General features: G+C 55.9%; 2 protein-coding genes across 2 annotated transcripts; one reads left to right on the forward strand and one right to left on the reverse strand.

The window, feature by feature from the left end:
* Positions 1–636: 636 nt before the first annotated feature.
* Positions 637–14,808, forward strand: STAT6 (signal transducer and activator of transcription 6). Its single transcript, XM_004379897.3, has 22 exons — positions 637–796; positions 4,021–4,157; positions 4,554–4,692; positions 4,953–5,036; positions 5,474–5,612; positions 5,711–5,763; positions 5,953–6,101; positions 6,896–7,027; positions 7,163–7,351; positions 7,705–7,792; positions 7,923–8,045; positions 8,966–9,058; positions 9,421–9,627; positions 10,827–10,921; positions 11,018–11,154; positions 11,481–11,627; positions 11,843–11,906; positions 12,020–12,130; positions 12,326–12,418; positions 13,510–13,575; positions 13,662–13,790; positions 13,879–14,808. Exons 2-22 carry the CDS (start codon positions 4,042–4,044, stop codon positions 14,066–14,068), a joined length of 2,544 nt encoding a protein of 847 aa, XP_004379954.1. The 5' UTR covers positions 637–796; positions 4,021–4,041; the 3' UTR covers positions 14,069–14,808.
* A 333-nt stretch (positions 14,809–15,141) lies between these two features.
* Positions 15,142–21,153, reverse strand: NAB2 (NGFI-A binding protein 2). Its single transcript, XM_004379903.2, has 7 exons — positions 20,912–21,153; positions 18,587–19,460; positions 18,023–18,156; positions 17,638–17,689; positions 17,408–17,540; positions 17,025–17,216; positions 15,142–16,010 (listed from the first exon to the last, which is right to left on the reverse strand). Exons 1-7 carry the CDS (start codon positions 20,992–20,994, stop codon positions 15,901–15,903), a joined length of 1,578 nt encoding a protein of 525 aa, XP_004379960.1. The 5' UTR covers positions 20,995–21,153; the 3' UTR covers positions 15,142–15,900.
* Positions 21,154–21,256: the final 103 nt, after the last annotated feature.

Here is a 21,256-nt window from a genome sequence, read left to right on the forward strand (position 1 = left end):
TCCTTCTCGAGTCTTTCAGAATTCTGAGCTGTGGGGTTCCTTCCTCCACCCCTCCCATCAGTGGTCACACGACCTCTAAGGCGTTCCCGCCCCAGAAGGGAGGGGGACCTAGGAGTTCTAGAAGGCGTCAGGCTCCCCAGCTGCTTTTCAGGGTCCTCCACTGAAGGAAGTGCAAAGCCCAGAGGGATTTGCTTTTCCTGAGGTCCCGGTCCCTCGTGCGCCCAAACCCTGGCCCCCGCGAAACTTTGAGTACAGGGGCGAGGCAGTTTGGGGTGGCATGTTTCTGCTTGATATTAAGTGACTTCTTGGGGGAAAAAAAATCGATCGCTTCCAGGGGGACAGACAAAGTGAGTCGGGGGCAGGGGCAGCCTCCCTTCCTGCCTGGCCTTAGACCCTCGAGGTGCAGCCTTGGCTTGCCCCTGCGCTCCCCCACCCGGCACTGGAGACACACATATTCACCTCACTTTCTTCCTCTTCCTTCTCCAGCCCACTTTCTCTTTTCTGTGTCGTCAGAGCTCCAGGGTGGGACCTGGGTAGACAGAGAAGCCGGAAACAGCCAGCGGGCCGGGGCAGCCACTGCTTACATTGAAGAGGAAGGACGGGAGAGGGTTGTGTGTGTGTGTGTGTGTGTGTGTGTGTGTGTGTGTGTGTGTGTATGTGTCTGTCTTTTTGGTGGTAGTGGTGGTGGGGGGAGTGCTGGCAGGGCCGACCCTCAACTTCCTGCACAGAGCTACAGACACATGGGGCCTGGCAGTGCCCGCTGAGAGAGGGAGAAGACAGCAGAGGGGTTGCCAAGGTGAGGGGATGCCTCCAAGAAGGGGTGGGTGGGGGGGACCTCTGGCTATGAGTGTGGGGGAGGGGTTAAAGGGGATCCTCCCTGGGCAGGGTGGATGGTCCCCAAGAAATTGGTAGCTGGTGGTACTGGGTTTGGGCAAGTTTTGAACTCAGAGGAATCGGGGTGGGTACAGGCCCCAGCAACCCCACCCCTGCCCATGGGTCACTCTCCACACTCCACCGCGGCACCTCCAGGGAGATGTAAAGCTGGGAAAGGAAGAAAAGGAGGTGCCTCTCTGGTGGGGGGACATGGCTGCCCCTCCCTAGCAGGGTGATGCCAGACGGCAGTGGGTCCCAATCCGGACCCCCATAATGGTTCCTGTTCAAGGGTTTGGCTTGTCTGGGGGGGTGAGCGAACCCCAGATGTAGACCTCATGGTGCCCCAGAGGAGGGGGAATTTCCCCCTCAAAATTGATCCACGCTTGGCTGCCGCAGAAGCTGAGATTTCCCCAGGGCCGAGTTAACCCTCCTCGTGCTGAACTGGCTCCGCCTCCCCTCCTTCTCCCCACCTCCCTGCCCCACTGCCACATACACCCATTGGGCAATTCTGAGAAGTGCTTTTGACCTTCGATCCTGTGGTCACACAGTCACAGGACTCGGGAATGTAGAGTTGAGTGACTGGATTTAGGACCCGAAGCGGGCGGACGTGGAGGACGTGGGACTTCCCTTCCCTGTTTGGGAGGGAACACTGGCCCCGCCCCCTCAGGCTGTGGCTCCTCCTCCTGACTCCCTTCAGGGAACTCAAGGCAAAAGGTGCCCCATCCTGTCTACGCCAAAAGACCCAGTCTCGCTGTCGAGTGGGGGGTGGGTGTTAAGTGGGTGTTAAATGGGTGTTACCCTGTGGGGGTGGGGGGAGTGTGGCCTCTGATGACGTGAGGAGGGAATAGGGGAGGAGATTTGAAGCCAGGGTCAAGCCAGGAAACTGGTCACTCAGCAAGGGGATAAACAGGAAAGGAGGCTGCCTGTCGCTTGGGGCTGAACCTAATTCCCAATAGGGTAGGAGTAGGAGTCAAAGGTCTGGAATTTCAGCACCAGGAGAGACAGAGAGGAGCAGAGAGAAGAGAGGGCTGTGAGCCCTTCTTTGAATCTGAAATAGGCCAACCAGCTCCAGAAGGTGCCCCACCCCATGGGGTGAGGGGAGCAAGGCCTGTTGGAGGACCCTGAACGGAGGGGGAGGGGTGGAGAGGATTCTGCCTTTGGGAGAAAAGAGCTTGAGGAGGTAGGGAGTGGATGGAGGGGCAAGAGGATCTTGGAGCATAGTCTCCAGAAAAGAGGCCCTCTGTTCACCATCCCTTGGGAGACCTGGGAGAGGGGAGAGGCTGAAAGTGCAACAGGAGGGCTTGGGGTTACTGGGTAGGGGGTGACCCAGGGAGTTTCCATCCCCACCCTCTCCTGACCTCTGGGACAGGGACACTGTGAGAAACGTGAACCGAGAGACCCCTGGGAAACCACTGGTTACCTCCACCCTGCAACGCACCCAGAAATGAGGCTGCAATCCTCCCCCCCCCCATATCTCCTTTGCTCTCTCCGTCTTTCCTTCTCTCCCCTTGGCCTTCTAGCTTGTTCTCACTTCCTCTCCCCCTCCACTTGGGTTTTCACTTCAGGCTTATTAACCCCACTTTCTCCCCAGTCTCCCTCACTCTCTTCCTTAGTTCTCTCCACTTTCCCCCTTTTCTCCATCTCTCTTCCCTCCCTTCTCCTCTCACCCTCCCCCTCCTTATAGGATGACTGGATGTGGAGCTGGAGGATCCTGACAGCACAGTGTGGTGGCTAAAACTCAAGAATTGGGCAGACTTGGATCTCACTAGCTGAGTGGTCTTGGGCAAGTTAGAGAACCTCCTTTAGCCTCAGTTTCTTCATCTGTAAAAAGGGATAATTATATGTTTTTAAAATTGTTATGAGATTCTAAAGAGATAATGCACTTAGTGTAATTCCTCATACACGGTAAGCTCCTAATAAATGGGAGCTGTTATCACTCTGGGGGCATTGGTGGTTCAGTGATAGAATTCTCACTCTCACGTTCCATGCCAGAGACCCTAAGGTACCCTGGTGGCACAATGGTTAAACTCTTGGCTGCTAACCAAAAGGCTGGTGGTTCAAACCCACCCAGCGACTCCATGGGAGAAAAGACCTGGCAATCTGCTCCCATAAAGATTACAGCCTAGGAAACGCCATGGGGCAGTTCTACTGTGTTATATAGGGTCGCTACGAGTTGGAATGGACACGACAGCACACAGCAACAACATGTCAGAGACCTAGGTTCAGTTCCTGGCCAAAACACCTCATACACAGCCACCACCTATCTGTCAGTAAGGCCTGCATGTTGCTATGATGCTGAACAGGTTTCAGTGGAGCTTCCAGACTAAGACAGACTAGGAGAAAAGGCCTGGTGATCTACTTCTGAAAACCAGCCAGTGAAAACCCTATGGATCACAATGGTTTTATCCTAGGGATGGGGCCAGACAAGGGCAACGTTTAGTTCCTTTGTGCATGGGGTCACCATGAGTTGAGGCCATTTCGACATTAGTCAACAATATTATCACTCTATCATCTTTATCATCTAGCCTGATGGTTTTCAAAATCTCTTAGAGCCCAGGAATTTTGGAGAGTTTTTCCAGGGACACATTTGCGCATCAGAAGGTGAGGAGAGGGATGTTGGAGCACTAGAGTTCCAGGCCTTCCGCACTTGCTTTCAACAGAGCAATTCCAATTTTATATCTTCTATATAGTTGGGACTCCACAGATTAAGAACTGAAATTGCCTACTACTTTCAAAAGTCTGGAAAGCTCTGTGCTCATCCGACCCTCGTACCTTATAGATGAGGAGACGGAGGCCCACGGAGGGGCGGTCCCTTGCCCACAAAACCAGATCCAGGTCTAGAGCTGGAACCCAAGTCCTCCACCTTCTCTGGGAGAGTTCTTTCCCCACTTCCCTGATCCCCTTTTCTCCCCACCCTCTGAGAAGAGCCCAGCTCTGCCCACAACCATTGCCCCGGTGAACACCACTGAAGGTGTTACCTTGTCTCAGGCAGTGACCCGAGGATGCGTCTAATCTGAGGGGATCTGGCTGTGAGTGGCAGCAGAGATGGCCTCTGGGAGGGCTGTCTACAAGAGGTCCCTGGCAGCCCCAGAAGATGGACCGAGTTTCTCCATCACCTCTCAGAGTGGTCTTGTTCCTCTTCTGCAGGCACCCCTCAAACCCCAGATCATGTCTTTGTGGGGTCTGGTCTCCAAGATGCCCCCAGAAAAACTGCAGCGGCTCTACATTGACTTTCCCCAACACCTGCGGCACCTCTTGGGTGACTGGCTGGAGAACCAGCCCTGGTGAGTTCCCCAGGTCCTCCCGACCCACCTCCCTCTCATCAGACTCTCTCCCTTCACCCATGCAGTTCAGGATTTGGGATCTATTATTCCACATGTGGTGCCGAAATTTAGAGGGCCGTCTGTGCCCCCCTCACTCCAGACTATACATATTGACACGTGGAGTCCCTGACTCCCTTAGGAGGCCCAGCCAAAGAGGAGGGAGGTCACGGCTGGGGTAAGAACACTTCCCCTAACAGCTGGAAAATGGGGGAACAAGAGGCAAGGATGAGGGCTGCAGAAGTCTGGATGGAGATTAAGGAAGGGAAAGGAGCTGCTGAGCTGTTTGCTGTGGGGTAGAGGGTCCAGGGAGCTGAGGAGGCCCTGGCCTGAGGCTGCCTCACCCTGATCTTCCCACAGGGAATTCCTGGTCGGCTCAGATGCTTTCTGCTGCAACATGGCCAGCGCCCTGCTCTCAGCCACAGTCCAGCGCCTTCAGACCACGGCTGGAGAGCAGGGGGAGGGGAGCACCATCTTGCAACACATCAGCACCCTGGAGGTGGGGGCAAGAGGGGCGGGGACAGGGCTGGGCTAGGATAGGGCCTGGGTGGAGCTAGGGTGAGCACTGAATGCTGGAAGAAAATTGGTGTTCCTGTGGTTGGCTGTTTGCTAGCATGCAAATGCATGAAAACTTCTGGAGCCTACAGTTATGTCTCCTTTCAGTGTATGTGTGAATGGGGGGTGGGGTGAGGGAGTGCTGGATATGAAGGACTTGAATAGGAGCTAGGCTAACCCTGCCCACTACGCTCACCTCTACAGAGCATATACCAGAGGGATCCCCTGAAGCTGGTGGCCACTTTCAGACAAATACTTCAGGGGGAGAAAAAAGCTGTTATGGAACAGGTATTGTGATACCCCGCTCCCCACCCCCGCTCAACTCCCTGATACCTCAGCTTGAACCATGAGAATCCAGAAAAGAATTTGAATCTCAGGAAAGGCTCAGTGTTCTAAGCACAGGATGACCAAAGGAGGTTCCTGGGGTCAGAGAGAACCCCCAGCTAAGCTCAGGGAAGCTTCAAATGAGGGACTGAGGGTAGTAAGGCCTGAAGAGGACAGAGCAAAGGGTGAGGAGCTGATTCTGCCAGGAGAGAGGTCTGATCCCCAAGGGATCCCAAAAGGTCAGAAAGAGCTGCCAACGGGGAAAGGGGAGCCAGACAAGCGATGTGGTCTGTCTCCTTTTTTGCAGAGCATGGTGGAGGGCACCCCTTTAGGGAGTGGAGGCTAGGTGTTGAGGGATGGGCAGAATGTCTCACCTCTTGGCATCTGTCTCTCCTGTGTAGTTCCACCATCTGCCAAGGCCTTTCCACTGGAAGCAGGAAGAACTTAAGTTTAACACAGCTCTGCAGAGGCTGCAGCACCGAGTGAGGAAGATCTGCCTCCTCCGAGAAGCCCTGCAGCAGGGGCCTGAGGCTGGCCAAGGTGGGGGCCAGGGCCTGGAGCCCCAGGAGGGTTCTGGGACGTGCATGGGGGGTGATCCCACCTTGGACCTCACCGCTGATTTCTGCCCCCACCCTCAGTGTCTCTGCACAGCTTGATAGAAACTCCTGTCAATGGGTCTGGGTCAAAGGAGGTGAGTAATGGACTGGGAGGTGAAGCCTGATCTCCAAGTGCAGCTGGAGGGATAGAAATTAGACCTCAGAGAGGCGCGGACTGAGGTGGGGCGGGGGAATGTCCAAGAGACGAGAAAGAGAGCCCTATCCCCCAGAGCTGGGTGAAGACGCCCAGCATGGCCTTGGTTCAAGCCCCTCCCTGCCCGCAGGCCCTGCCCAAGTTGCTGCAGGAGTCTGTCGGGGAGCTGGAGGTGGTCCAGACCCTGGTGCTGAAGAGGATCCAGATTTGGAAACGGCAGCAGCAGCTGGCAGGGAATGGTGCACCCTTCGAGGAGAGCCTGGCCCCGCTACAGGAGAGGTTGGGCAGGGCTGACAGGGAAGGGGGGTAGACTAGGGGTGGGCACCTGCTGTCCCTGCTGGAGGGGGGCGGGTGGGCAGGACCCACAGCTGTGAGAGAGAAAAAGCCAGGCAGGAGGGCCTCGGAGTGGGCCCAGGCTCAGAGAAGCCAGTCCCAGCAGGACGGTGCACACCATCATGCAGGCCCTGCCCTATACAGGTGTGCCTGGCCAGGGGGCCCAAGCGGGGCTAACCCAGCCCACGCTTTTCTCTTCAAGCCCTGTGCCCAGAGGAATGGGAGCCTTTTTCTATTTGGCCTATTGTGGGGGTTGTTGTTACGTGCTGTCGAGTTGATTCTGACTCATAGCGACCCCATGTGAGGGTAGAACTCCCTGAAAGGGTTTTCTTGGTTGTAATTTTTATGGAAGCAGATCGCCAGGTCTTTCTCCTGTGGAGTGGCTGGGTGGGTTCGAACTGCCGACTTTTTAGTTAGCAGCCGAGTGCTTAACTATTGTGCCACCAGGGCTCCTTTGTTCGGTGGGGGCACCTTCCAACTTGCACACAAGCACTGTATGTGCTGGCAGCTGCCTTGGTACCAGAGCCCTGGTGAAGAGAGGCAGCTGGGTTTCCACAGGGGGCCTGGGCACTGAGAATCAGCCCAGAGCCCCTTTAGCCCAGGTGTCCTGCAGCTACCTATTGCCCACTCCACCCCTTCACAAACACTATCCTGCTTTCTTCCTGGGTTTAGGGGGAAGGGGCCTGGGCCGGAGCAGGCAGCCTAAATCCTGTGCCCCCTGACCCCTGTCCTGGCCCCAGGTGTGAGAGCCTGGTGGACATTTATTCCCAGCTGCAGCAGGAGGTGGGGGCGGCTGGCGGGGAGCTTGAGCCCAAGACCCGGGCATTGCTGGTCAGTCGGCTGGATGAAGTCTTGCGAACCCTCGTCACCAGGTATGCCCCAGGAGCTGCTAGCCTGGCCTAGAGCAAGCCCCACAGAAGGAAGGAAGGAAGGGGGCTAGAGTGTGGGGAGGGTGCCAGGAGGGAGCCAACCCCTAACTCTCCTTGTGTTCTCCTCACTCCTCCCAGCTCTTTCCTAGTGGAGAAGCAGCCCCCCCAGGTTTTGAAGACTCAGACAAAGTTCCAGGCCGGGGTCCGGTTTCTGCTGGGCTTGCGGTTCCTGGGACCCCCAGCCAAGCCCCCGCTTGTCAGGGCGGACATGGTGACTGAGAAGCAGGCGAGGGAGCTGAGTATGCCCCAAGGGCCCGGCACTGGAGCGTAAGCCAGGGGGAGGGCTGGAGAAGGCTTATTGGGGTGATGGAGGCCAGAGGAGCCTGGGGGGCTGGCACCATGAAGGTGGGGTGATGGCGAGAGTGCCATGGGATGTGGGGATCCTGAGTGGTCAAGGCAGAGGAAAAGGCGGGAACCACCCAGGGGCTCGAATAGAGTGGGGGAATCATGCTTTGGCAGATGGGGACTCCTCCCTTAAAAACCCAAGTGGGAGGATGGAGATTTGGGGCCAGTGACAGCAGGTGATCCATGACATTCACCCATGGACTCAAGCTCCTCATTCTTGGGTACACCTGGCCCAAGTGGGATGCGCTTGCTCACTCTCTGGTCTCCCCTGGCAGAGAAAGCAGCGGGGAGATCATCAACAACACGGTGCCCCTGGAGAACAGCATTCCTGGGAACTGCTGCTGTGCCCTGTTCAAGAACCTGGTGAGGGGCTTCAGGGTGCAGTGCGGGGTGGGGGGTGGGGGGGTGCCAGGGTCCTCAGGCTATGGACTCTCCTGGGAGAGGGTGCCAGGAGACCAGGAGAATCTGACTCTGCCCTCGCCCCACCTGGCAGCTTTTGAAGAAAATCAAGCGGTGTGAGCGGAAGGGCACGGAATCTGTTACCGAGGAGAAGTGTGCTGTGCTTTTCTCCACCAGCTTCACACTTGGCCCCAACAAACTTCCCATCCAGCTCCAGGTGAACCAAGGCCCCGGCCCTGCTCTCGTCTGGGAACCCAGGTCCCCGTCCACGCCACACACTGGGGTCCTGAGTCCTTAATCCTCCTGACCTCCCCCTGCCTCATGTGTCTTGAACCCTGGGGCCAGGAAGAAAGAACTGGCAATCTGCTCCCATTAAGATTACAGCCAAGAAAATCCTATGGAGCAATTCTGTTCAGTAACAAATGAGGTTGCCATGAGTCAGAATCAACTCAACGCAACAGGTTTGGTTTTTTTTGTTTCGTTTTGAGCCAGGGTGAGCAGGAAGGAGTGAGTGTACACGCCTGGGAAGAATAGTCTATAGCAACTAACACTCATTAAATACTTTTTATAGACCAGAGCACTGTTTTCAGTGATATCTACACCCTGATGACACAATGACTAAGTGCCCAGCTGCTAACCAAACATTGGCAGTTGGAACTCACCCATCGGCTCTGTGCGAGAAAGACCTGACGATCTGCTCCTGCTCCTGTAAAGATTATAGCCTAGAAAACCCTATGAGGGTAGTTCTGCTCTGTCGCATGGGGTCACTATGAATTGAAATCAACAACACACACACACTTTGGTTTTCACAGTAGTGTTATGAGGTAGGTACTATTACTAGCCTCATTTTATAGATAACGACATTGAGACGCAGAGAGAGGAATTTGCCTAAGGTGACACAGCTCCTAAGAGTTAGAGCTTTACTTGAAACCTGAAAGTCTCTGGCTCCATAGCATTGACTCGTATCCACTTCTCTACAATAAGGGCCTAGCTGAGCTTCAGAAAGCATTTAATAACATACCATAAGCTTTTAACTACACCATGAAAGTCCAATAACTTCCCTACACCCTCAGAGCCAGCCCCCTGAGGAAACCTCTTACTCCCGTAGGAAGAACCCCCTCTCTTCATCCCCTTTAGGTACTGTCTTTGCCTCTGGTGGTCATTGTCCATGGCAACCAAGACAACAATGCCAAAGCCACCATCCTGTGGGACAATGCCTTCTCTGAGACGGTGAGGAAAGACTCAAAGTGGGGGGACAAGGCAGAGTGGTTTTTAACATGGGGGTACATCCTGGGAGAGTACCTGTGCCGCAGGCTGGAAGGGTGGCAGGCATGTAAAAATGGACGTCACCTTGACTCCTTCTCATGGACCTGCTTTCGTATAACTTCTGATATCTTTTCATGCCAGTCTTGACGAATATCATGTCATAGCACCATAAAACCACTGTTGAAGATGCACTGTCTTTGCGAATGAGTGAAGGAGACAATGCTGGGAAGGACGGGGCCTGGGGGAGGTGGAAGGGGTGAGGGCCAGTCTAAGGAAGAACGAGGGTAACAGCCCGAGGTGCCCTCTCCTTTCCGCCTTCTCCCCAGGAGCGTGTGCCCTTTGTGGTGGCTGAGCGAGTGCCCTGGGAGAAGATGTGTGAAACTCTGAACCTCAAGTTTATGGCTGAAGTGGGAACCAACCGGGGCCTGCTTCCAGAGCACTTCCTCTTCTTGGCTCAGAAGATCTTCAACGATAACAGCCTCAGCATGGAGGCCTTCCAGCACCGTTCTGTGTCTTGGTCACAGTTCAACAAGGTCATTCTCCTGCCCTTCGAACCTCCCACCCCCAAGATCTTCATACCAGAGCACTCAGCCTCCCAACCCTGCACCCAGGGATGACCCCCAGAATCTTCACTGTGCTTCATCATGCCTAGCAGGCAGGCCTCGGATATGGCCCAGGCAGGAAGACCCCTCAGGTCTGGGGATCAACCCAGAGTGCTCGCTTTCTGGCATCCTTCAGGTTTGGGGAGGCCCTCTGTTCTCCCTCCTCACTATTGACTTGCATGCCTCCCCCAGATTGTTTATAAACAGAGCTCTGATTCATAATAACTTTGGTCCATTGGGAAAACAGTTCAATCCAGGGTGAAATTCCACAGGGACGCATGCAGTAATAATAGCTACCATGTGTTAATAGCTTACTACGTAGTAGGCACTGGGCTTAACGCTTTTGTATGTTATCTCATTTAGTCCTCCCAGCATCTCTTTGAGGCAGGTACTATTATTATCCCAGTTTTACAGATAAAGAACCTGATGCTCAGAGGATTTCAGTAGTTGGTCCGTGGTTCACAGCAGGCGAGTGGTATGGCTAGGATGGAACCCCATATTTTTGACTCTTGCTTTTAACTACTGTATTTGACTGCCTCCAAAATACGGTGGCCCAGGACTGGGTGGGTTACAAAAATGGGGAAAATGGAGATCTGAGTGTCTTGATGGCAGTTAGCTGAGTAAACTGCAGGCATGCACTGCTCTCTTAGAAAAAAAAGGAAGAAAGAAAAGCCACATGATCGGAAGATGAGTTAGTAAAAGGAGAACAACACTCACAGCCTGCAAGGTGCTCTCCTCTGGACTCCTCCTCGGCCAGGCTTCCTTAGGGAGATAGCACAGCTATCTGGGGGGCTCTGGTGCCAGCCCGCCTGGGGTCAAATCCCAGCTCTCCTTCTCACCAGCTGTGCCGACCTGGCCAAGTTATCTGACCTCTCTGCTTCCTTAGTGAGATGGGATAATTCTAGTACCTACCTCCATAGGCTTGTAAAGATCAGATCAATTAATATATGGAAAGGGCTTAGAATAGTGCCTAGCACATAATAAGTTTGAGTGTTAGCCATTATCATTAATGGGGTGTCAGGTCCAGTTTGGTCCCTGAACCCTGTTACTCTGTTGCATGTGTTCTCACAGCCCAGCTCCTGTCCCTGCCTCCGCCTCCACACACACACACTCCCTCCTTCCCCTCACAGGAGATCCTGCTGGGTCGTGGCTTCACCTTTTGGCAGTGGTTCGATGGTGTCCTAGACCTCACCAAACGCTGTCTCCGGAGCTACTGGTCAGACAGGTGTGTCCCTGCCCCAGGTGGCCTGGGCAGCTGTACTTCCAGCTCCCTCTCCACCCGCAGTGTCCCCACCCCTATGCTATCCTTCATCCTGGCCAGGCTGATCATCGGCTTCATCAGCAAACAGTATGTCACTAGCCTTCTTCTCAACGAGCCTGATGGGACCTTCCTCCTCCGCTTCAGTGACTCAGAGATTGGGGGCATCACCATTGCCCACGTCATCCGGGGCCAGGATGGTGAGGTCACCCCAGCCTCTGCCTCTGTGCTTGTGCCCTCTGGCGTTTCTTCTGGAGAGACATCTCGTAGGCGTCCTTGATGCCATCCCTGACCTTCAGGAAATTCTCCCTTAGACCCAACTTCTCCCTTCTGTGGTCTAGACTTCTATCTTCTCACTGTGAGCTCTGTGGGAATGGAGGCTAGTGGGTTTCCCTCCCTCAGGACTCCCATCCCAGGGGCCTCCCTTGCCTTGGTAGATTGAGAATGGGTCCTGTGGTGGGGCCTGGCCCTGGGGAAGGGGAAGAATGTCTGGACAGAGGGACCCAGAGTCTCATTCTTGTTGTAGGCTCCCCACAGATAGAAAACATCCAGCCGTTCTCAGCCAAGGACCTGTCCATCCGCTCACTGGGGGACCGAATCCGGGACCTTGCTCAGCTCAAAAACCTCTACCCCAAGAAACCCAAGGATGAGGCTTTTCGAAGCCACTACAAGCGTGAGCTGGAGCTGGCAGTGCTGCCTCCCTCCTGTCGCTTGCCTCCTCCCTGCTCTGAGCTGTCCCCTCTCTGTCTGCCCATCATGTCATCCCCAGCTTCCCTCCCTGTCTTCTTAGTCCGACTTCTCCTGGTTGCCCATCCGCCATGCCCACCTTCTCCACCTCCCCTCCTCCCTAAGTCCAAGCACTCCATGGCTCTCCTTGCCTCCCAACAGCTGAACAGATGGGCAAGGATGGCAGGGGTTATGTCCCAGCGACCATCAAGATGACTGTGGAAAGGTGAGTGTGATGGTGTGGATGCTGAGTGGAGCCTAGGGGCTGGCACTTACCTGCAGGAAGGGCGGTGGCATCAACTCTTGTTCAGGCACACGTGCCTCCCTCCCAATTTCCAGGGACCAGCCGCTTCCCACCCCAGAGCCTCAGATGCCTGCCATGGTGCCCACTTATGATCATGGAATGGCCCCTGATTCCTCCATGAGCATGCAGCTTGGCTCAGATATGGTGTAAGGAGCTTGAGAGACAAGAGTGGGGCTGGTCTGTGCAGATGGGCTTTCAGCATGGGCCTCTGGGAGGGCTGGCGTTGGGGGCTGGAGCAGGGAGGTTTCCTTTCCATGAAAGGGGTTCCCCTTTCATAGGATGGGGGCGGGAGGGGGCCCAGGAAAACAGCTGGCATCAGAGGGTGTGCTTTCTTTCCCCAGGCCCCAGGTGTACCCACCACACTCTCACTCTATCCCCTCGTATCAAGCCCTCTCTCCAGAAGAATCCGTCAATGTGTTGCCAGCCTTCCAGGAGTAAGTCAGGGTTGGGAGTACCCACCTGCAGGGGGCGGGCATTTGCGTTTGTTAGGAGAAGCTCTTCTGTGAGAAAGAGGCAGTGAATGCCACACCTCTTCTTTTCTGCCCACTCCTTTGAGGCAGTAGTGGTTAAGACGGCCTGGGTTCAAATTCCAGCCTTGCCGCTTATGAACTTTGGGTGAGTTACTTAACCTCTGGGGCTTCATCTGTAAAATGGGGGATAATAATAATAATACCTACCTCGTAGGGTTATTGTGAAGGTTAGATGAGTTAATGATATGTGTAAAGCTGAGCACAGTATCTGGCTCCTAGCAAGAACGATGTAAGTATTAGTAGTTTTATCTTTCCTACCCTTGAAATCCAGTGTCACTTATCTGCTGTCTTGATTTTTATTTATTCAGTGGCCTAGACACTTTTGTTCCTTAAGTAACACCTAGGTACTTATTAACTCTTGCTGTTGTTAGGTGCCATCGAGTCAATTTCGACTTACAGCAACCCCATGTGACAGAGTGGAATTGCCCCATAGGGCTTTCTAGGCTGTAATCTTCATAGGAGTAGATTGCCAGGTCTTTCCACATGCCTGCACACGCAACACACACACACAGCTCTCTGTGGAAGCTGGGGTTGAACCAGAGGGTGGCCGGGGAGGGCACGGCTTAGGGCACGGAGTGTTTTTCTGCCCACTCCAAGCCAGGCCCCAGGGTGCACATGTAGAAACACGCAGAGCCACTGGGTGGGTTGAACCGCCAACCTTTCAGTTAGCAGCTGAACGCTCAACTGTTGCGCCACCAGGGCTCCTTTATTAACTCTTAGTCAAGGCATAACATCTCCCTCCCAGGAGCTGAAGTGGGGGTGGGGACTGGGGGGCTTAGAACATTAGCAGTTAGCTAGTCCAACCCTCCCCCCGCCACGCCATTTTACAGATGGGAAGACTGAGCTCAGGCTGTAGAAATCTGACTTGTTTAAAGTCACGCAGTTAGTGAGCTGTGAAGCCAGGATATGGAGCCAGAACTCCTGTCTCCTCACTTGATGGTCTTAACCTCACAACACCTTCCTTTCTCTGACCATGCTCTCCTTCCTACTTCCAGACCTCACCTGCAGATGCCCCCTAACCTGAGCCAGATGAGCCTGTCCTATGACCAACCTCACCCCCAGTGAGTGACAAACCTCTCCTGACTCCATGCTTCCTATTCTTTCCCCACCTCACCCCCTCACCTATCTCCTTTCCTGGTCCCGGCAGGGGCCTGTTGCCATGCCAGCCTCAGGAACATGCTGTGCCCACCCCTGAGCCCCTGCTCTGTTCGGATGTGGCCATGGCAGAAGAGGGCTGCCTGAGCCAGCAGGTGGGAGGGTTCCCTCAGGGAACTTGGTAAGTGTTGGCCTGGGGTGGTGGCTGGGTGGGGCTAAAGGGTGGGCACCATGCCCACACCACTGCGTCTCCCTGTTTCTCTCTGCAGGGTCAGTGAAGACATGTTCCCTCCCCTGCTGCCTCCCACTGAACAGGACCTCACCAAGCTACTCCTGGAGGGGCAAGGGGAGCCAGGCGGAGGGCCTTTGGGAGTCCAGCCCCTCCTGCAGCCCTCCCTCTATGGGCAGTCTGGGATATCCCTGTCCCACCTGGACCTAAGGGCCAATCCCAGTTGGTGATCTCAGCTGGAGAGGGAGCCCAGAGACAGCTCTTGTACTCCCATGGACCTGCTACAGACACGTGCCCATGCTCTTGCCAAGCGGCAGAGGGGAGGGTGCCCCCCTAACCCCCCCCCACCTAGTGCCTGGTCAGGAGGAAAAGACTTTACCACAACAATGCACTGTAGGTGGAACTGATCCACTCCTTCCCTCCCACCCCTACACACACACACCCCTGCCCACCCTCTTCCAGCACAGGAATGGAAGTTCAGGCTCCAAAGTGAGACGTCCTAACATGCCTGCACACGCAGCACACACACGGTGCACACACACAGCTCTCCGTGGAAGCCGGGGTTGAGCTGGAGGGTGGCAGAGAGCACAGGTTAGGGTATGGAGTTCGCTGCCCACTCCGAGCCAGGGCCCAGGATGCACACGTAGAAACACGCAGACACATGCCTACACTTACACTAGAGATTGGGGATAGAGTAGACGGTTGGGGTGTCAGTCCCCGGGGAAAGGGGAGGCAGTTCAGGGGCCCCTGGGTGGGTGGGGGGGTCTGTACATTGGGTCACTAACATGGGTTTTGTCCAGATTAAAAAACAAAAACAAAGTCCCAAACACCCCCATTCCTGCCAGTCAGATGGAAGCTTTTGGTATGTGTATGAGTTCATGCAGAAGTACAAGAGCTGAGTTTTGTCATGTATAGCTGTGTGAAAGAATTGTGTATCGGAAACATGTTACTGTACAGATGTTACACCCAACAACGTGTCTATTGAATTTTACCTGTGTGACGACACAGATTTGGAAGTGTGAGACCTCACACAAGACACCAGCAGTCTATCTCTTGTACTCTCAGTTTTGAGTATGACGGGATGACTGGGACACCTGTATTTGGCTCTGGCTGCTCAACTACTGATCCTGCCAGAAGTCAGAGGGTGAGAGTGTGGGGACGGGCCCAGTGTGTACTATTTACTTCTGGTGACTTAGGGGCTCAACCTCCTGCTCCTCTTATTTCCCTACCCGCTGTGCCAGTGTCCCTCCCCTCTCCCATCCCATGCCACCCTTTCTCCCTCTTAGGGGGTGGAAGTCATAGATCCTAAGCCATAAAATAAATTTTATTCCAAAATAACAAAATAAATAATCTACTGTACACAATCTGAAAAGAAAGACGCTCTAACTGCGCAGATAGGTGCTGCAGTCCAGCCCCTAGCTGGGGGAGACCCTGAGTCCAACCCAGGCCTCCCAAGGGGGCTGGTGAAGGGGATCCCACCTCTACCACCACCCTCCCCGCCTAGAGAGGGCCGGAAGAAAAGAACTGCTGAGGGCTTGGGGAAGAGATGGGGATGGGTAGCTAACTGCAGCACTTGTTAAAGAAACAAACTAGAAGCACAAAAATGGGGAATGGGAGGGGAGAGGGGGCAGTTCCAGTGTTCCCAGGCCCCCAGTTCTGGGAAAAAAATGTTTCCATTATTAGCTGCTGGACTTTCACAGGGAAGCCCCCCTCTCCACCATGTCCAAATTGAGTCCAACTGCTCACACCACTGGTTGAAACCTAGAGAATGGAGTGTGTTGTGTAAATGACGGGAGAACCCCAAATGCCCTGGAGGCAGTCCTTCCTTGCCTCCTCGATCTGGGCAGGGGTGAGGGGCACCACGCACCCTCCTTGTGTCCTCTCGCCAGGCCCCTGCTCGTTATTGCTTGAAGCCCCATAGTCCTTTGCCCATGGAGCAGGTGGGGAGGTAGGACAAGGGCAGCACAAGGATCCAGGTTGTGACTAGACTCCGGGGATCACGGAGTAGGGGGTCTGTCTGTGTGAACCAGAAGTCCAGGGTCCAAGGACGCCACGCTGCCCCTCACTGCCGGCTGGCATCAGCCTCCACTTTCACACTGCTCCGGCGCCCCTCCACCAGTGCGGGGTGGGGTCCTGGGGCAGGACATCGGTCCAGTAGCCCTTCCTCGAACTCTGCAGGGAGGAGAAAAAGGTTAGGAGCCTGTCGGGGTGGAGGCTGCAGAGAGCAGTGGCTGGGAACCGAAGCAGGGACAGAAAGAATGGTGAAGGATGAGCTAGATTTACTGAACTACTGCCTCCCGCCCACTACAGGTATACAGAGGGGAGGTTCAAGACCCAAGTGTGCTTGGACCCCTCCCCTTTTTGGCTGTGTATAGCTCTTTCTGTCTCTGTATGGGTCTCTCTGTCTCTCCCGCCTCCGTTCTGCTGGAGCCTCCGTTCTGCTGGAATTTCTCGTTTTGTCAGGAGCTGCGGGGGTGGCTTGGCTCTGACCTCTCCCCCTCCCCCCTCCCTGGGCTCTGCCACCTCGCCTCATCCCTGGTCCCCTCCCAGAACCCACCCACCTTATCATAGCCCCTCAAGTTTCTCGAAAGCCAAATCAGGGGGAACACAGGAAACCAGTCTCCCAACTCCTCCCCTAAGAAGAGCCCCCCTCCAGTCCCCGCCCCCACTTCCCACCCACACACAGTTTAAAAATACCAAGCCAGGGTTGGTGGCTTTGTCTGCTGCCTCACTCTCAGCCCAGCCGATGCCCAGCCCTCTGCCGGCCCACTTCCCTTCCCCCATCCACACACAATGCATCCCCCTTTGGGCTCCACATCCAAGCTGGACAACCTTACCACCGTAACTCCCAGCCTGCTGCACCCTCCACCTGCACTGGCATGACTTATATCCAAACTTCCGTTACTGGTGGTCCTCCTTCCTACATCCCTTCATCCTCTGTTCTTTGCCCCCTATGCCAACTCGCCCTTCACAGATCTCCATTAGGGTCAGACCCTCCCCAGTGGGAAGAGCCTGCAAGATCCTCTCTCCTCAATCCACGGTCTGGGTGGCTGGAGCCTGACCCTCCTACTGCCATTTCTGGCTACTATATCCCTCTTCCTCCCACCTGGCCCCAAGACAACCAGGATAACTGTATGGGGCCGGGGAGGCTGGGGTGCTCGGGGACAGCACTGCTGGCTGCCTCACCTGCGAGAGGCGGCTTCGCAGGCACACAGGGGCTGAGGCGGCCCACGCGGTCGTGGGAGACAAGGCGGGCCAGCCGCAGCCCCTCGTCCATCAGTGTCTGCTGCAGGATGTGGCGACTCCACAGCCCATGGGCTGGCAATGCCAGAGGCAGGTCAGCAGGGGGCGGCGTCAGCCTTGGGCACGACCCCACAGCTGTAGGCATGGGCAGGGGTCAGATAAAGGACTGCAGCCAACTGAACCCCCACCCTCAACCGCATAGCCAGACCCGTAGGCCCTTCTGCCCTCATCCAGCCAGGCCTCCCACTCCTGTTCCAGGCAGCTGCCTCCTGACTCCCTCTTCCCCAGCCCCCAGTGAGGAGAGAAGTGTTCCGTTGTCCACTCACCCTGCAAGTGTCCATCTAGACTCTCCCCAGACAGGCTGGCGCTGTCTTCCTCCAGGCTGGGACGGTATGGGGGTGCATAGGACTCAGGGCCTGGGGGAGGCTGCTGGATTTCAGGGTGACTCTGCTCTCCAACCTGTGAAATGCCCCAAAGGAGGAACTTAGGACATGACAAGGGGAGAGGATTGGGGAAGGCTGCCCTACCTCCCTCACATGTATTCTGGAGAACCCACCTCCTGTTTCAGCTTCTTCAGAGGGGGGCCTCCCAATTCTTCAGGGTGGATCCTGAAAAGATGGAGAGAAATGAAGTGGTACAGGCTGGGGAGGACCATATGAAGGGCAAAACACAGAATCTGGCCAGGGGAATACATTATTTAAAGACTGCAAAGGAGCTGGCTGGGCAGAAGGCTCCAGTTCAGGCATTGCAGTTCTGAGAATCTAGGTGGGACTGGACAGAATGAAAGAAAAGGCTAGAATTCAGACAAGCCAGCGCTGCCAAAGACAGGATGTGAAGGCCGGTGGGAAGCAGGCTTAGAGGCTCCTGAGCTGAAGGTTAGGCCATGATTCAACTCCTTGGCAAGGTTCCAATCCAAAAAGGACCTGGGGAAAGGGTCTCACCTAGAACCCTTCAAGGAGGACAGGTAGGTGCTCTCGCGGGCCACTTGGCGGGATAAAGAGAAGAGCTCCACCCTTCGCAGTAAGAGCGTGTTGTCCCTCATGCAGAACTGGGCAGCGGCCTCATTAATGGTCAGCTGTGGAGACGGGACAGCCAGAGCAGTCAGATCCTAACTTCTCCCATTGCTTTGTCCTCACACCCCTTCACCATGGAGACCCATCCATCAGGTGCTTGTTTTGGCTTTTATGCTACACAGGAGCTCTCTGAGAAAAGAAGACAAAGGCCAACACCCGCAGCTTCCTAGGAATGTCCAGGGTCTCCTTCGTGTCTATGGGGTCCCAACTGATCCTGAGCTGGGCAACTGCTTCTGGTCTCTATCTCTGCTTCTCTCTCAGTTGACAATGGGAGCATTGCAGCAGCTGGGATCAGGGTATGCGGGGGAGGAGATTAGGGCCTGGAGTCCAGATCAAGCAGCAATGACACAGACTTGGGGAGCGCTGGGATTCTCAGAGGTGAGGGGGTGAGGCCCAGGAGTTAAGAGCAATCTTGGGAAGCAAGGTCCTCACCTCGTGCAGGCTGAGCTGCTTGCCCTCCCGCCGCTTGGAGTCGAAGCGGCCATAGATGATGCTGTACTTGCGAATCTCCTCTTCCTTCTGGCTGTCACTATCGTCCATCTCAAAGATGTGCCCCACGCTCCGTGCCAGCTTCTTATTCAGCTTTAGCAAGGAGGTTACCTCCCCAGCATCCCCCCTCGGGAAGCTCCGGAAGATCCTCTCCACACTCTCTACCACCATGCGCACCATCTCTGGCTCCAGTCGGTCTGGACCACCCCCAGTCCCACCTGCTGCTAGCACCACAGCCCCAGTCCCCTCAGGAACTCCTCCCCCTGCAGGTGGGGAGAAGGGGGGTGACCCAGCCTCCTCTTCTCCTCCTGCCCCAATGTCCGACTCTGGAGTGCTCCGGCCTGGCCAGATCCGGGAATCCCCTGCCCCAGGTCCCCCTGGCAGTGGTGACAGCTTCTCCCCGAGTTCCAGGGGGCTCTTGGGGCTAAAACTGTGGGCACTACCCGCCTTTTCCCCTGGGCTGCCGTGCCCATTGCTCATGCTCCCTTTCCGGGTACCCGCAGTCTCAGAGATCTTGAACAGTGGGATGCTGGAAACGGGCACAGCAGGCACTGGCTGGCTGAAGAGCCCGGGATTGGTGGCCCACTCTCTCAGTGCCTTCTGCAGGCGCCGGACATGAAGGGGCTTAGTGGCCATGCCCACAAGTGCCATGATCTCCAGGAACTCCTCCTCCCCCGCCTCACACAGCTGCTGCACATCGTCCCCTCCCTGCTGAATGAAGGTCTCGTAGTAGGAAAGGAGATTGGCACGCTGCAGGACCCGGTACAGCTGCAGCTCCCCCAGCGTCCGAGGCAGTGCCATGGCTTGGACACCGGGCCTGAAAAAGAGATGCACAAGAGAGAGAAGCAGTGGGTACAAGTCCCTGTTGGATACCAGCCCATCCCCACAATTGTCTTTTCTTGGCTGCCTGCTTCTCTTGCCCTCTCTTGAATGTTCTATCCGCCCAGTGCCGAGGTCAAAGCCCAGACCATGAGAATCAGACACTCACTGCTCAGGGATATGTGTCAGTGCCATCCCAGACTGGTCAGAAGTACCCAATGCCACTGCCCTGTCTCTGGAGGAGTCAAAGACTCTCACTCTCCATCTTTAGTTTCTACTTTTCAAGCCTGGGGCAAGGAGCGCTGAGGACTGCCAGCACACCCCTGTGATGACTGAACCTCCATCTTCCCCAGAATACAGATTTCACTTTCTATTCTAAATACTTAGTAGTCTCAACACTACTCAAGGTAATATCCTACACTAACATGAAGGCCCACCTCTTCTCCCCACACTGCACAGTGGGAACACTGCCGGCTAGCTTCACTTCCCTGTGACATCCTGTCCAGGTGGCTGAGAGGAAGGGGTGTGGCCCCTTCCCTGCCCTTTCCTATTAGTGAGCCAGGTGGATCCATCTTCCTCTCCCCTCAGCTTTGCCCAGGACTTAGACGGGCTTCTTAATGCACCTTGCTCACTCCTCACAGGACCTCCCCTCCCTCCCAGGCTGCCCAGTAACCCTCAGTTGGCCCCTCTCTTAGCAGTGACCTTCCCCACTTGCTGGCTAGACCTGTCCCTTGATGTGGGGGGTAGACGGGAGCACCTCAATTGTTCCGCTTTGGGGCCCTTCCGCCCACACACACACCCACAGTGGTAGCGTGTGTAGGCGAAAACCGCCCGAGTACTCCCACCTACCCTCCACTCCTTCATTTTCCACCCACATCTTCAAGTGGAGTGGAGGAGCGGCTCAAGAGGGAGGAGCTGCACGCCGGCCCTTCCCGACACCCCCCCCGCCACTGTCAATAAACCGACCAAAATGGGAAGGGAGGCTTAACACATCCCTCTACCTCCCCAGTGCCCTGCCAATGCTCTTTTTCCAAAAGCACAGGCTTCTCGCGGACCCCGGGGCCCGCGCGCTCGGTGCCAACGCCAGATTGAGTCAGCCACAGGCCCTCCCCTGGCACTCTTGCCAGCTCGAGCTCTAGGGCTTCCCCTGGCGCTTGGCGGCTCCCACGTTCTTCGTGGGGGGCTCACAATGCCTCCGGATCCCTGCCAGGTCATGCTCAGAGTAAACGGGGGAGGGGGAACCAGGTACTACTCTTTCACATCCAGCTCATCAAATCCTTGCTGCCCCAGGGTCCCCTAATTCGAAAACTCACCCCCTCTTCCATCAGTCTCCACCCACACCCCTACCCCGCTTCCCACGTCCTCTCCTCTATCTCTGCCCTCCGGACCCCGTTCCCGAATCCGGCTCCACCCATCTCCATTCCCCGCCGCTTCCCTTTGCCCACTAACTTGAGTCTGGGCTGCGGGGTACGGCGGGCGCTGTCCCCTCCGCCCGGCGGCTGCTCGGCAGTGGGGGAGGGCGCTCTGTGCATGGACGGCGGGAGACCACCGGGGCTGCCTCTCTAGGTGCTCGGCGCTCGGCGCTCGGCACCTAGTGCGCGCTGCGCTCTCCCCGGCGCGCGATGCCGTGTCCACCGCTGTCCAGGCTCCGTCCCTCCCTCCACGTCTCTTCTCTCCGAGCCTCCGCGCCTCTGTCTGTGCCTCTGCCCCCACCCTCCCCGGCTGCGCTCGCCGCCTCTCCGCTCCGCCGCCCCCGCAGGACGCACGGGGAGCGAGGCCCGGCGCTGCGCTGGC

Source organism: Trichechus manatus, unplaced genomic scaffold, assembly GCF_000243295.1.
Source record: "Trichechus manatus latirostris isolate Lorelei unplaced genomic scaffold, TriManLat1.0 scaffold00069, whole genome shotgun sequence".
In the NCBI taxonomy this organism is placed as follows: Eukaryota; Metazoa; Chordata; class Mammalia; order Sirenia; family Trichechidae; genus Trichechus; species Trichechus manatus.

Bases quoted from the DNA above. Each gene is read 5' to 3' on its own strand.
- STAT6 (XM_004379897.3), top strand. From the start codon at position 4,042: ATGTCTTTGTGGGGTCTGGTCTCCAAGATGCCCCCAGAAAAACTGCAG. The intron at 4,158-4,553 runs GTGAGTTCCCCA...ATCTTCCCACAG, and splicing joins TGGCTGGAGAACCAGCCCTG to GGAATTCCTGGTCGGCTCAG. The intron at 12,131-12,325 runs GTAAGGAGCTTG...TTCTTTCCCCAG, and splicing joins CAGCTTGGCTCAGATATGGT to GCCCCAGGTGTACCCACCAC.
- NAB2 (XM_004379903.2), bottom strand. From the start codon at position 20,994: ATGCACAGAGCGCCCTCCCCCACTGCCGAGCAGCCGCCGGGCGGAGGG. The intron at 19,461-20,911 runs GTTAGTGGGCAA...TCTCTTTTTCAG, and splicing joins ACCCCGCAGCCCAGACTCAA to GCCCGGTGTCCAAGCCATGG. The intron at 16,011-17,024 runs GTGAGGCAGCCA...TCCTCCCTGCAG, and splicing joins TGCGAAGCCGCCTCTCGCAG to AGTTCGAGGAAGGGCTACTG.